The sequence below is a fragment of the Apaloderma vittatum genome, unplaced genomic scaffold (assembly GCF_000703405.1).
Source record: "Apaloderma vittatum isolate BGI_N311 unplaced genomic scaffold, ASM70340v1 scaffold7389, whole genome shotgun sequence".
Taxonomy (NCBI): Eukaryota; Metazoa; Chordata; class Aves; order Trogoniformes; family Trogonidae; genus Apaloderma; species Apaloderma vittatum.
In genome coordinates this window covers 50,703-64,156 of record NW_009733468.1, presented here as the reverse complement: position 1 = coordinate 64,156, position 13,454 = coordinate 50,703, and the positions used below count along the sequence as shown (strand labels likewise).

General features: G+C 36.7%; 1 protein-coding gene across 1 annotated transcript in view; it reads left to right on the top strand.

Annotated features, from left to right (window-relative positions):
* Positions 1-13,454, top strand: part of TMX3 (thioredoxin-related transmembrane protein 3) — a gene marked incomplete at its 5' end in the record, with an annotated part of 28,285 nt that overhangs the window by 209 nt on the left and 14,622 nt on the right. The window contains 6 exons of the mRNA XM_009875898.1: positions 3,939-3,978; positions 4,754-4,877; positions 8,133-8,178; positions 9,452-9,532; positions 12,145-12,244; positions 12,492-12,569. Of these exons, the coding sequence (XP_009874200.1) occupies positions 3,939-3,978; positions 4,754-4,877; positions 8,133-8,178; positions 9,452-9,532; positions 12,145-12,244; positions 12,492-12,569 (469 nt within the window). The remainder of the gene's footprint in view (positions 1-3,938; positions 3,979-4,753; positions 4,878-8,132; positions 8,179-9,451; positions 9,533-12,144; positions 12,245-12,491; positions 12,570-13,454) is intronic.

The window sequence follows — 13,454 nt, the reverse complement described above, 5'->3', positions numbered from 1 at the left end:
AGGGGCAGTTAACGAAGCTGAGGAACACATTAATTTCGCAATTTTTTTTTTTTCCAAGTTGCTATTATGGGTGCTGTTGCGAAAATGTTGTCAGGCTTCCTTGACCTTTCTCTCGTTGTTGGCAGACTGAAGGTATTGGTGAATCGATACCTGCTCCAAACAAAAGCTGGTGGCATTTAACCAAATTCTTCAACAGAGTTGGCTGCGGAGCTGTTGCAAGGGTTTGGGGAAATGTGTGTGAGGGCATTCAGGCATGGCCAGAAACAGAAGAAAGAAGGAGGCCTGGAGGCCTGGTTCATGGCTGCTTTAAGTGCCAATTATATTCTAGTGTAAAAAAATCTGCTTCTACCCTGAGTTTAGGCCTAAGACTGTGGAGGGGTTGAAATGGGTAGTCCTGCCTCTAACTTGGTTTTGTAGTGTCATTGTTCATGTACTGCCTCGCTTTAGCAGTTTGATGGCTTCATGCTGGCTGTTCCCAATAAAAAACTGACTTTCTAAATTATTTTTCATGATTATTAGAATTGAAAGTATGGAATATATTGCTAGGGAAGGAGCAGGTGGTGTTATATGGCTGCTTTAAGATAAATTTAAGCCAGTCAAAGGCAATGTTCTCATGAGTATTCAATCTATGGTTAATTGCATCATAGTTCTCAACAGTCAGAAAACCATTCCCTTTTTTAGCATATTACTTATTCAGCTAGAGCAAATAATCATAGGATCAAATGAAGTGCAGTGGAATTATGGGAGAGGGAATGGGAATGTGTGGATGGAGTAGTGAAGAGAGATAAATCAGCACTTTAAACTGATATTTAAAGTGTTGTTGAAAAGTAACTGAAGCACAGGAACTGCTTGGACTTGGTTTTCAAAGACTTTTTTTGAAACATACCTTATATTTTCAAGGGCTGAAGGTGGAGTGACTAAGTGAATAATATGAATCTGTGCTGCCCTGTCACGTTCCCATATTGTGTTTCCACATGTGTAAATTTAAATATAATTGCTCTTCAGAGGCATTATTCTGTAGTCACTTTTTTTTTTTTTTGAATAGCCAGTAAAAGAAAATTTATTTTAGAACACTTGGATTTTTCAACTATAAAACTATACAGATACCTGTATTTGCAATTGGCAACAAGAATTAAATGGTGAACTGTTCAGGATAGGGCTGTTTGTTTGAGTTTTGGGGGTTTGGGTTTTTGGGTTTTTTTTCCTAGCTAATTGGAAAATGGTGACAAAGATCAGGAAAAGAATTTAAAAAATTGGAAGCAGTGACTCCTGAAGGCTTCAAGTAGATACCTGAATATGATGGAGTTTTTGCTGTTGCTGGAAACTTTGGAGTTTTGTTTAAACTGCTGTAGTTGCAAACAGTGTCCTCCTAGCGCTACATGCAGGTTGCTTTCCCAAGCTTACAGGATATAGAAAAACAAGTGACAAAGAACTGACTGAGATGCCAGTTACCCAGTGTCACCCAAGTGGACTGTGAAAGGGATGCAAAATAAGAGCTTTGATTCCTGTCAGCTTATACCGATATAACTGCTGGCTACCTCAGATCAGTACTTATCTTGTGATATTTGCTGACTTGTTCCAGTGGAGCAGACAAGTGACCTGGCTACAAAAGCAAATGTTTTTCTGTCCATGAGGATGCATCAGTGGCTCAGCTCAGGATCAGAAACATCAGATATGGTGCAAGGAGGCTGAGAAGGGAGGTGGGGAGGAACCAAAAGAGTAGCTGGGTTTGGTTTAAGACCCTTGGAACTGTGGCCTTGGCCTTTAGTTTTGCTTCATGCTGATTTCTTTTAGCTGTTAATGGTTGAGTGGGGTGCACAGAGTAAGTGGAGGTTGAGGCAACATTTGATACTGTAGTGCCAAATCTTGGGAAGATTTACATATTCGAGAAAAAAAAAATTGATTATTGATTCAAGGATGTACAACACCTGTGTCGTCTTTCCACCAGTATGATTGTGCCTGTGTCAGCAGACAGAGAGGATTGCAGCAGTCAGTTAAAGAGACACTGAAATACTATGCTTGGAAATGTATTTATAGGATCTAGAAATATCCCATTCAGAAAATGCTTAAATATCCATTTGGACAGAGATTTACATTTTTCTTCAGCAGTATGTTGGACTTTCCTAATATTGTCTAATAATTCGGTCATTGACATTACCAAAACCAGAATGAGTTTAGATAGTTGTTTTTTGTGACACTTCAGTTTTTGGTTTCTGTGGAAATTTGATTAAATAGGCACTCGTGTGAGTGGTACAACGTGCTATTTGTTATTGTAAAAATACAGTATTTTTTTTACGTCATCTTAGACCAAAGCTGTTAAATTCCATGGAAATGTTCCGCCTCCAGACATTTGTGTAAATTCTTTTACAAACCAAAGGTGGTACTTTAAACTGAAGTGCAGTCCTGGATCTGATGATTCCATAGCGGTTTTCTGCCTCTTGCATCATAAACCATTATTTGACATGATAATTGGAAGTTAGCTGGAGCTTCGTTAGGATTCTCAAGAGGTGCAAGACTTAACTAGCTCTTTCATTAGCTCTGTAGCACTTACGGCAGTGAACTAAGGTTTTAGTGAGATTTTTGAGTAGGTGATTTTGTGACTTAAAAATTCTGCTTTCCTGTAGCAGTTTTATGTTAGTTGCTGCAGATAGCTTTCGTGCTGTACAAGCACTGCAACATTGGTATGCTGTCAGTAAAACAAAAAAGGCTTGAATTTGCCAGTGAAATTCTGCAATTCTGAGTTTCAAAAAATTAGTGCTGTAATTAGATTATATTCGTAATTTCTAAATTGTGTCTTTCAAACAGTAGGCTAGAATCAGCATTAATATTTTGTCAAGATCATTATGGACCATTAAAAATCTATTTGACCTTAAATAAATATAATAAATGTTCTCTGATTCTGCTTACTGTCTATGAGCCATTTATAGGTGTGTACATATTGGGAATTGATGAGTTCCATTAACTTCTGTTAATTGAATCTTAAGAGTGTAGATGACACACTTACGTAATTATATGTTAATCTTTTTTCACAATAAGAGTGCTGCAGTAAGAGTTTTTTATATTTTATAGCAGGTGACATTACTCCCAGTTCTACTTACTTTTATGAAGCCTATATTTAAAAAAATAAACCTTACATCAAAATACATAGTTAAGTAATGTGATAATTTCTGTGATCTTGCAGTGACAGCAGTTCAGCAAAATGTGTGGGTAACATTTCAAGAGGTACCAGGGAACTTTGATTTAACATGTTCTATTTTTTAAGAGGTTACATATACAGTTAATAAAACTAGTCAGTTCTTTAAGATGTCATTTGTCTAGCATGAAGAGTATTCAGTCGTACCTGTGTATATCATATTTTTTATCAATAACTTGAACATTTTTATTTCAATAAGTTGATTTCTTGTGGACACCTTTGATAAAAACATGAATGAACACACCTGTAGTAGGATGTTGAAAATTTGTAATAAAATTGCTTTGCAAGTTAGCATTAAAGATTATTTAGTTAGTCTACATTCAGTAAAGCCATGATTAACAGTGTGAACCAATGCTCTAAGAGTCTATATTAGCTGATCTATAAAAACATAACATTTTCTGAACATGCAGCAGTATTTAATATAACTGGAACGGCTGCAAAATACTTCTTCCCCTTAGATTGCATATCCTAATCAAATATATTTTAGAGTGTTTTCTGTTTTGTTTTTGTGGTTTGTTATGGGGTTTTTTTGACTAATCTAAGCGATAAATCTCTGTATGTGGTATGTGCAGGGTCAATCTTAATAGTAACTATTTCCTCCTTTCTTCCCTCCCCCAAAGAAAGAAACAAAAGAGACTTCTTGTATCTATAGTTTTATACACCTAAACTGTAGACTTTGTCTCTTTCACACATGCACTTATTTTCAAATATATCCTTTAGTGATTTCATTTTTCTTCCCTTCTAGGTTTAAAGAAAACCGTAAAGATGATATTTGGCTCGTAGATGTGAGTATATGAGAAAAACGGGAAGACTTGCTAATGAAAATCAAAACACAAACTGTAATTCCCAAACTGTGTAATTCAAGTTTGTGGGGAAAATTCTAATCATATACGATTCAGAAGTGAACACTAATGTATGCGAAAAGAAGATCGAATTTGGTCCAGTCGTGACCTGATCTTGTTATACCAAAACATTGATACCTTCCCTGTTAATTTCACTGAGGTGTTACAGCAAGACTTCGGCAGGTAGGTGAAATGAAGTCCCTTGGTTCTGCTTGGCCCTGAGAAAATGGGATCAATTTCAGTGTGCTTGTGTAAAAGTCCTTACTAAAGAGCTGGAATCCAGAGGGCAAATTGGGGAAGTAATACGTATATAAATATATATATATATACGTATATAAATATATATATATATATACACACACACACACATATTGCCCTTCCTTTCAAAGAATAGCATTCCCCTCTTGGCTGATAAATTTATATTCCTGGATAGATTGATTACCTGATCTTTTAACTTTCAAAAAAGAGGAAAATATTCCAAAACAGATTTTTTTTTAAAAAAAAAACTTTGTTACTTACTCTGTTTTAAATAAGAAATTGTTTTATAGTATAACAGTTGAAGGTATTCTTTTCAAACATGTACTTTCATATTAAAAGTAGCACCGAATCCTAAAAGCTCTATTATTGAGGATTAAGCAGAGAATCCACTTCTCTTAATTATTTCTCTTCATTAACTTATCTTTTTATTCTTTTTTAATCAAATATGTTTGCTTTTCAGTTTTATGCACCTTGGTGTGGCCACTGTAAGAAACTGGAGCCTGTGTGGAATGAAGTGGGTGTAGAAATGAAAAGTATGGGCTCTCCAGTAAAAGTTGGAAAGATGGATGCAACTTCCTTTTCTAGTAAGTATGATTTAGTTAGGGATGATTTTGTGACAGGTTCTGTTTTGAAAGTGGTCTTAGTTTTTTTCATTAAACCAGTCTTCTGTATCGTAGCAAGTGTGTGCAAACAGCCACTGGAGAACAATTTCTTGATCTTTTCCTTTCTAAAAGTGATAACATGCTGTAGTGTACATTTTTGATTTCTGCTTCTGTAGGGAATTCTTTCTGGGAAATCGAAGGTAATAGCTTTTCAAAGATCTGCTTTTGATGTGTTACACAAGCATCTTTATGTGGTGCGTGTCTTGACAACATTAGGTTTTGTGTTTGTGTTACTCTTGGACCAATGCTTGTCTTCTTAGGGTTCTTTTCAGGTAGCCAGTCCTTAAGATGTTATACCAAAAGCCTGCTGAAGTCACTCAAGTCATTACACCAGTGTTGAGCCTAGTTTCCCCAAAGTTTCTCTGTAAATAACTCCTTGAAGAACAAGTTTCAGCTATTATAAAGCTTTTTTTTTTTTTTTTTTTTGGATAATATCTTCCTTTCCTGTGTACTGACCCTTTCAGAGAAAACCCCAAGCTTCAGGTGTTCACAGAAGTGGTCTGGGTAAACATGAGAGGATTGTTGCATGCTTTACGGTATTTTCTTAGATTTTGATGTGCTGGTTTATTATCATTTCACTTAAATCTGTGTTGAAGCGGGAGAATATTTAAGAGTGAAGACATAGGGAGCAGTGGGGCCTAACAGAACTGTGTGTAATAAAACTGTTAATACATGTAAATAGCCATTAAACCTGATTATTCATGATTGTTATCTTTGCATAAAATATTATGCAGAATACTTTTTTCAGTGATATTCCAGTTTTTCTATACTTAGAATGATCTTTTGAGATGAAAATGATCTTGTCACAAACATCCATTTATTATATGTAGCTTTTTCTGTAAAAACCACATTAAGGTGAAACACGAGGTCAAGTTTAAGATACTTATTGGCTGAAGAAAAGTAAGTCTGGAGAATTAAAAGTTTCAAGATCGTGCAGCCAGGTAACTTTAAAAATTGGGAATAGATTTGATGGATCTCTAATATTCCAGTCACGTAGATAAAATTCTAAATCATATAAATTGTATAAACTGAAATATTTGCATCTATCATCCTGTTACTACCTTTTTTTGTACTTGATACCTGGAACAGAATTGTCACTTTTTTGTGCTCTAAAATTTAGTTTTGCATATTTAAGAATTACTAAAGACTGAAAGCTTTATGAAGAATAGAGTCCAATAAATCTTTTGAAATGGTTTAATGCATTTCTTTTGAAAGTGGGAATTTTACAAATGGGAGATAGTACATTTGGAATGATTTGAGTGGAGAGTAAGAGATTATAGTCATACAGGGATATCAAGGCAAAAAGTTTCGTTCTGGGCATTGTGGCCTTCAGAGTTCTGTTTTGAAGCAACTTACCTGTTTGCAGGATGGTGTTGACATCCTCAGTCTCCATCTGGCCTTGTTCTTTAGCCAAAACAGGGCTGTCCTGGCACCACAAGACTCCCTCCTTCATCTGATTCTCACTGTGCAGACCTTGTTGATCTCCTTCTGCAGTGTCCACACAACAGATAAGCAGACACCTGCATTCTGCAAGGCTCAAATCCTTGGTTTAAATTATCACATGGCCTCATTTGAATTTTCATGGAGGTTGGCCTCGGAAGTCTGCTGAGTGTCATTGGAGTAGGAATATGTTGCACGTGGGTCTGCTGTTTACCTATACTGCATTCTTGATAGCAGGTGGAGGTTATGAGGTAAATATGATGTTGAGAGGATTTTAGTAATCTCCACAACTGGGATGTTTAAAAAAATATACTTTAAAATTTCTATTTTGTAGTTCTTCTGCCTTTGTTCAAGAGCTGTACAACGAGAAGTTGACTGCTTGTCAACAGCTCTTGTGATCAAATGTTCTAATATGTATTTTAACACATTCTTAGTTCTCTGTAGTACAGTTATGAGAGAAAAGGATCACAATCGAATTGACCTGAGTACTCAAAATTTCTTAGATCAAGTCTCCTTTAACTGAGATGCTGATAGGTGAGCTGCTAGTTTTATTTGTGATTCTGTGTGATTAAGATTTTCATCCAGGCAAGCAACCTCAGCAGTTTAGAAATTGTGACCCTATTCAGAGCCCTGCACACAAGTCCTCCCACATCCGCTGTTCTGACGTGTTATTGGTAGTTTCAGAATATTTGTTTAAAGTACTGAATCTTAGAGCATTTTGAGTGCAAGGGTTGTTTTTTTGTAGGGAATTGCACAAACATTATCAAATTTTTAAAGTTTTTTAGCATTTTTTGAAGAGTACTTAGTTTAACTTTTGGAAAACATTGAATTTGCTGTAAAGTGTAGCTTAAGATGACAGTTGCTATGTTTGCAACTGGAAGGGCAGTTGCAAATTTTACTCATCTAGTTGATGGGAGCAAGATGCAAGGTTTCAAATAAATGTGAGATGGGGAAAAAAATTCTGCAATTGTCTTCTCACCACTTTAGTAAGCAGCCTGTAGGTAACTGATTGCTTAGAGAGTGTTCTGAGAAGGTTGATGACTGTAGACATTTACCTCTGTAAGAATTAGCTCAGTCGGTTGAGCATGGTGCTGACAATGCCAAGGCCACGGGTTCGGTTCCTGTTCGGTCCCCATGTGTTGCCTGATCTAGTCGAGAGGCGGCGTCCCTGCCCATGACAGGGAGGTTGGATTAAATGATCTCTAAGGTCCCTTCCAGCCTAGGCCATTCTCTGATTCTATGAAGATGCTTTAAAAATTGCCTTTTTTTGTAACTACTACAGTATGATAACTACACGTTTGTTGTTACCCCTTAGTGTAGCATGTGAGTAGTTGTCTTTTGTATTTCTTTTAAGCGTTAGTCTTTACAACGTTACGTTCATGATGCTTAATTCTTGCCTCTGATATTTTCAGCCAATCGTACGTACCTATTAAAAGCATACAACCTTTTTCGGTGAAAACTGACCAAGAATGTCTATGTAGAGGATTCTCATGGCGTTTTACTTGTGGCACATGAATTAACAACCTATGCCAGGACCCTGCAGTGCCTCTGAAAAAGGTCCAATATTTAATGATGTAGCTTCATAACAGAAACTTTTTGAAAGCAAATAATTTATACTGAAGTAAGTGGTAGGATTTTAATTTGTTTATGTGGTTTGAATAGGAAACTATATTTAAAGATTAAGGTAGGACAACAAGAAAATATTGTATCACTTTGGCATTAATGCCTTTCTTTCAGGTATTGCATCTGAATTTGGAGTGCGAGGCTATCCAACAATTAAGCTGTAAGTTAATGCTTCCCACTGAATTTCTAAGTTACCCATCCTACCACTGATTTAATGACAGTAAAAATAAATAAATATGGTTATCTAATTAAAATCCCAAACAAAAAAACCACAAAAACCCCCAAAATCCAAATCAAAACAAACTGAACAACAATATTCCGTCATCTCATTTTGACATTATCTTTGATTTCTGCTGGACTGTTTTGCTTTGAAATATCAAGCATCTTATTTAGAAACAGAATTCTTAAAGACAGGTTAGCAAATTTGAAATTCATTTAGCTGCTGTTTTCTACACAACTTCATAAAAGAGTCTGTATGTATTTCAAATATGTATATGTTAAAATTATTATCACTAAAAGGAGTTTCATTCATCAATTAATTTGACACTTTTAGAATGATTCAGACATTAAATGCATACCTGAGTCATGTTAACTTTTTTGTGGGTTGCTGACAGCATTTTCTTTTTTCAGTTACCTCTGAAAATTACCGGAAAATCTTATGTAAATTACAAGAGTGGTTACTACATAGGGTGAAGTGTGAGAACAGTTATTTGACAACAAAAGTATATTTAGATTTTTTTCTTCGTGTAATAAAAATCAATGGAGGTCAAAATTTATGGGAAAATACCAGTCTATAATGATATTATGTGTACTTGCTTATAATATGTATAGTTAATTACAGCATTGTTAAATAAAGACTTAATAATTCTCAGTACTTTTTATTATGACCGTACTGGGTTTGTTAGCAAGTTATTGTTTAAGCAGATAGTATTCATAATATGTGATAAATCTTGTCAAGTTAGATTTCTCAGAAAAGCAGCAAAGATGTCTAGCTTGTTAACCTTTAAGGATGAAAAAAATTCACTGGCATGTAGAGGTATAGAAAATTTCGTTCGTGATTACTTTGTTTTTCCTGTGAGTTTTCTAATTTTCTATATGGATTAAAAGAAATCTTGTTAAAATTAATAAAATACCTGAATATTCTTATAGTGCAAGTGTGCTACGTTCACTGTCAGCAGAGTACAGTGAACTGACCAACCGTTCATGGAAGATTAATACACCAGTTCAGAAGGTTTTACAGGTCACTTGCTAATTTTCAGTTATAAAAAAGCATTAAAGAAGTTTGTGTTTGTCCTTCACAAGGACTAATTCTGAAATGGTATAAATGCTTAATGTTTGGGATGACTGTAATCAGTGAAGACTAATTAATTCTACGTGTGCAGACATAGATTAGTTGATTTCCTTTCTGTTCTTTTTTTGTCTTTCCTATTCAGCTTAAAAGGTGACTTAGCGTACAACTACAGAGGACCTAGAACAAAAGATGATATAATTGAATTTGCTAATAGGGTGGCAGGGTAAGTATATTCTTCTGTGAGACTGTTTTAGTGACTTAAAACTTCTGTAGAGTGTTGAGGTGCGCCAAAAATTAAATCTCTTTAAGAAAGGACAGAAGATTGCTATGAAGTTAAAAACTGTATATACTATACATGTAGTTGAAACTGATGGTGAGTGGCATGGAGTGCAAAAACTTAAGCGCTTTTCCAGGTAGTGGAAACTGTGAACAAATGAAACTCATGGAAGCCAGAAACAAAAATACTGACCTAAATGTTGGCTGATAGATAGACATTATACAATTGTTTAGGTTGGAAAAAAAACTAATATCAGTTCCAACTCCTAACTTAGCGATGGCAGGCCCACCCTTAAACTAAACCATTATTACTAAGGCAGAATCAATTACTACTGAAAAGTTGTCTTACAAGCATATGTTAAACTTATATTTCTGAATCTGAAAAGTTGTGCAACATAAGAAAATTGCTTTTACAGAACTGTTTGTAACACTTTCTGTTGCCTTTTTCTTCTGTTTCCTACAGTGACCTGTAGCCTAAAAATGTTACAGACAGTAATTATTGGAGAGAAACAAGAATCACTTTTCTTTCCTTCATTCCTAACTATAGTTAAGAGGCATTCATATAGGTACATAATACTAGTTATTATTCAGAATTCTGTCATTTAAGAATATCAGTGATGTCTAATAATATACAAGAGTTTTGTAAAATTATTTATTTCATAGAATCAGTTAAGGTGGAAAAGACCTTTAAGATCACTGAGTCCAGCTGTTAACCTAGCAATGCCAGGGCCACCACTAAAATGTGTCCCCGAGCACCATGTCTACACGTCTTTTAAATATCTCCAGGGATAGTGATTCAAGTACTTCCCTGGTCAGCCTGTTTCAATGCTTGATTTGTTATCCTCTCCAAGACCTCAACAATTCCAGCACTACTGAGGGTAACTAATTACAGGAGAAACAGAGAAGAAGCTGGTGTTGCTAACACAAGAATGGGACAAAGCAGGCGGTAAAGCTGTGCTATACTCAATTCGCATCTCATTTGATGTCAAAGCACATAGCAGAGCTCGTAGAGGCCACATGCTGAAGTCTCCACTGCACAGAAAGCCAGCTGTAGTAAGAGCTGGTGGCTGCTGCTTCCCTGTGCAGCCTGTTCCAATGATTAACAACCCTTTCCATGAAGAATATTTTCCTAATGTCTGATTTGAATCTCCCCTGGTGCAACCTGAGACCATTTCCTCTTGTTCTATTGCTTGTTACATGGGAGAAGAGACCGACCCCCACCTTGCTACAACCTCCTTGCAGGTTGTAATGTCTCCCCTGAGCCTCCTCTAGGCTAAACAGTTCCAGGTCCCTCAGCTGCTCCTTGTTCTCAAGCCCCTTCACCAACTCTCTTGCCTTTCTTTGGACATGCTCCAGCACCTCAGTGTCTTTCTTGTAGTGAGGGGCAAAAAAATGAACCCAGGTTTCAAGCTGTGGCCTCACCAGTGCTGAATACAGGGGCACAATCACTGCCCTGCTCCTGCTGGCCACACTGTTGCTGATACAGGCCAGGATGGTGGTGGGCGCCTTGGGCACGTGGGGACCCCGCTTGGCCGCCTTGGCTACGTGGGCACACTGCTGGCTCATGTTCAGTTGGCTGTCCATCAACACCCCCAGGTCCTTCTCTGGTGGGAAGCTTTGCACCACTCTTCACCAAGCCTGTGGTCTGTCATTCCCTGGATTCTCCTTCTGGCCCTTCTTGGGGATGGGTGTCACATTTGCTAACCTCCAGACTGCTGAGACCTCCCCAGTTAGCCGAGATTGCTGATAGATGATAGAAAGTGGTTTGGTGAGCACTTTCACCAGCTTCCTCAGTACTCTTGGGTGGATCCCACCTGGCCCCATAGACTTTCTAAGACCGCATTTTCTAACTGCTCTTCTTATATTCAGATTTTTATGTCCCAAATGACTGAGACCTAATTGTGGCTGGGAAGACCTTATTGTGGCCTTTCACTGTAGAAAGACGGCTTATAAGAAAGATGGAGATATTTTTTTATGTGGGCCTGTACTGACAGGATAAGGGGCAATGGTTTTAAACTGAAAGAGGGTGGATTCAGTTTGGATGTAAAGAAGAAATTTTTTGCTGTAAGGTTGGTGAGACATTGGACTAGGTTGCCTGAGGAAGCTGTCGATGTCCCCGCCCTGGAAATGTCCAAGGCCAGGTTGGATGGAGCTTTGAGCAACCTGGTTTTGTGGAAGGTGTCCCTGCCCATGGCAGGGGGGTTGGAAACAGATGATCTTTAAGGTCCCTTCCAACCCAACCTGATCTATGATTCTTTAGCCAGTAAATGACATGTATGTTTGCATCATAGCAGCATTTTGTATTACGAAGTTAATTTCTGATTTGAGTGTCCTATTTGAGAACATAAATGTATTTGGGGGGGAGGGGTTATTTTTTTCCTTTTAGTTTAAACTGAAATAATAAGTTTAAAAATTAAATGAATTTGCATTGGGGAATTTAGTTTCTTTTAAAAAACAACACAAATAACTACATGGCATTTTCTTGACAATTTGTATTTGCTTGGGTTTTGCAGCTTGCAGAAACTGAGATTTTTCTTTCTCTTTTTTCCCTCCTACCAGACCTCTTATCAGGCCACTTCCTAGCCAGCATATGTTCGAGCATGTACAAAAGAGACATCGTGTGCTTTTTGTGTATGTTGGTGGTGAATCTCCTTTAAAGGTTTGAAGCTTGATTGACTAAAGCTACTTCTTTTGGCTCTTCACAGATGTAGTTTAAAATGTCTTCTAAAAGGTTGTAGTGCATCCTTGTAATAAGTTATCTTTTTTTACATTAATTGAAGTATTTTTCCAATTTTGTGTCATAACCACTTTTTAATTACTCTTTGAAGATGTATTATGTCATAAGTTTGATTTGAAGCATATTTAAAAGTTCAGGAATTAAAAAAACATTGTTTGTATTTTTGCAGGAAAAATACATTGAAGTTGCTTCAGAACTAATAGTTTATACATACTTTTTTTCTGCCTCAGAAGATGTGCTGCCTGAGGTAAGCTCTTTCAGTTCCTATTATTTTCACAGAAATGGTTTAGTTCTCATTTATGTAATTTTGCTGTTTTGATAGCACAGAGGTGGCTTCTTGTAATTTATTTGACTTTGATAAATTTCGACTAATTACACTGGAACATTTAATTTTTGAGTCTATATGAGGCAAGAACAAAAACCAGTTTTCAGTATGTCATTGCTTCGTATTGGCCAAATTACTTGTTCGATCATATTAATAAAATTAAACAGAAGGAGAATTCAACATGTACCGTACAGCCTGCTCAAGAAGGTTGCAAAGCTCTTGTTACTCCTCACAGCCATTTCACCAACCACTTGTATAACTAGTTTGAGGGTCCGTGGAGTACCACTAGTACTCCATGATCAGAGGAATAAGTGAAAAGGTAAGTTATTTTTGCCTCGTGCAATATAGCTGATCAAAACATTCGTCTGCCCAGGGATCCGCCAATCCAGTCTACTGGCTGCAGCATTCTCATGTGGCTCTTTGGAGAATTCTGTAACAGGGAAATTATTTCCAGTTAGTCGCAAGGGCAGAAAAAAATATTGCTAGTCCTGTTAGTCTAAGCATTGTTGCTTACATGATGAAGCAAATTCAAGAAGCTTTTTCATTTACTATTTTCTTCCAGTGGAATCTAAGTCTGGTAGCGCATGACTTTTGAAATTTGTTTGGGATTAGCAGGATGAGAAGTACCATAATTTATTTTTTTAGGCACCTGCTTTCTCCGACATCATAAGGAGAACTGGCTTCATTATAAATAGCGTATTGTAAGATTTACAGAAGCTTTATATCAAAAGCTACTTCAGTTTGAATATTGCTATTTGCACTTCAGCCAAGCTGAGCAAGAAGAGTACTGTTCACTCATGCAGTGGA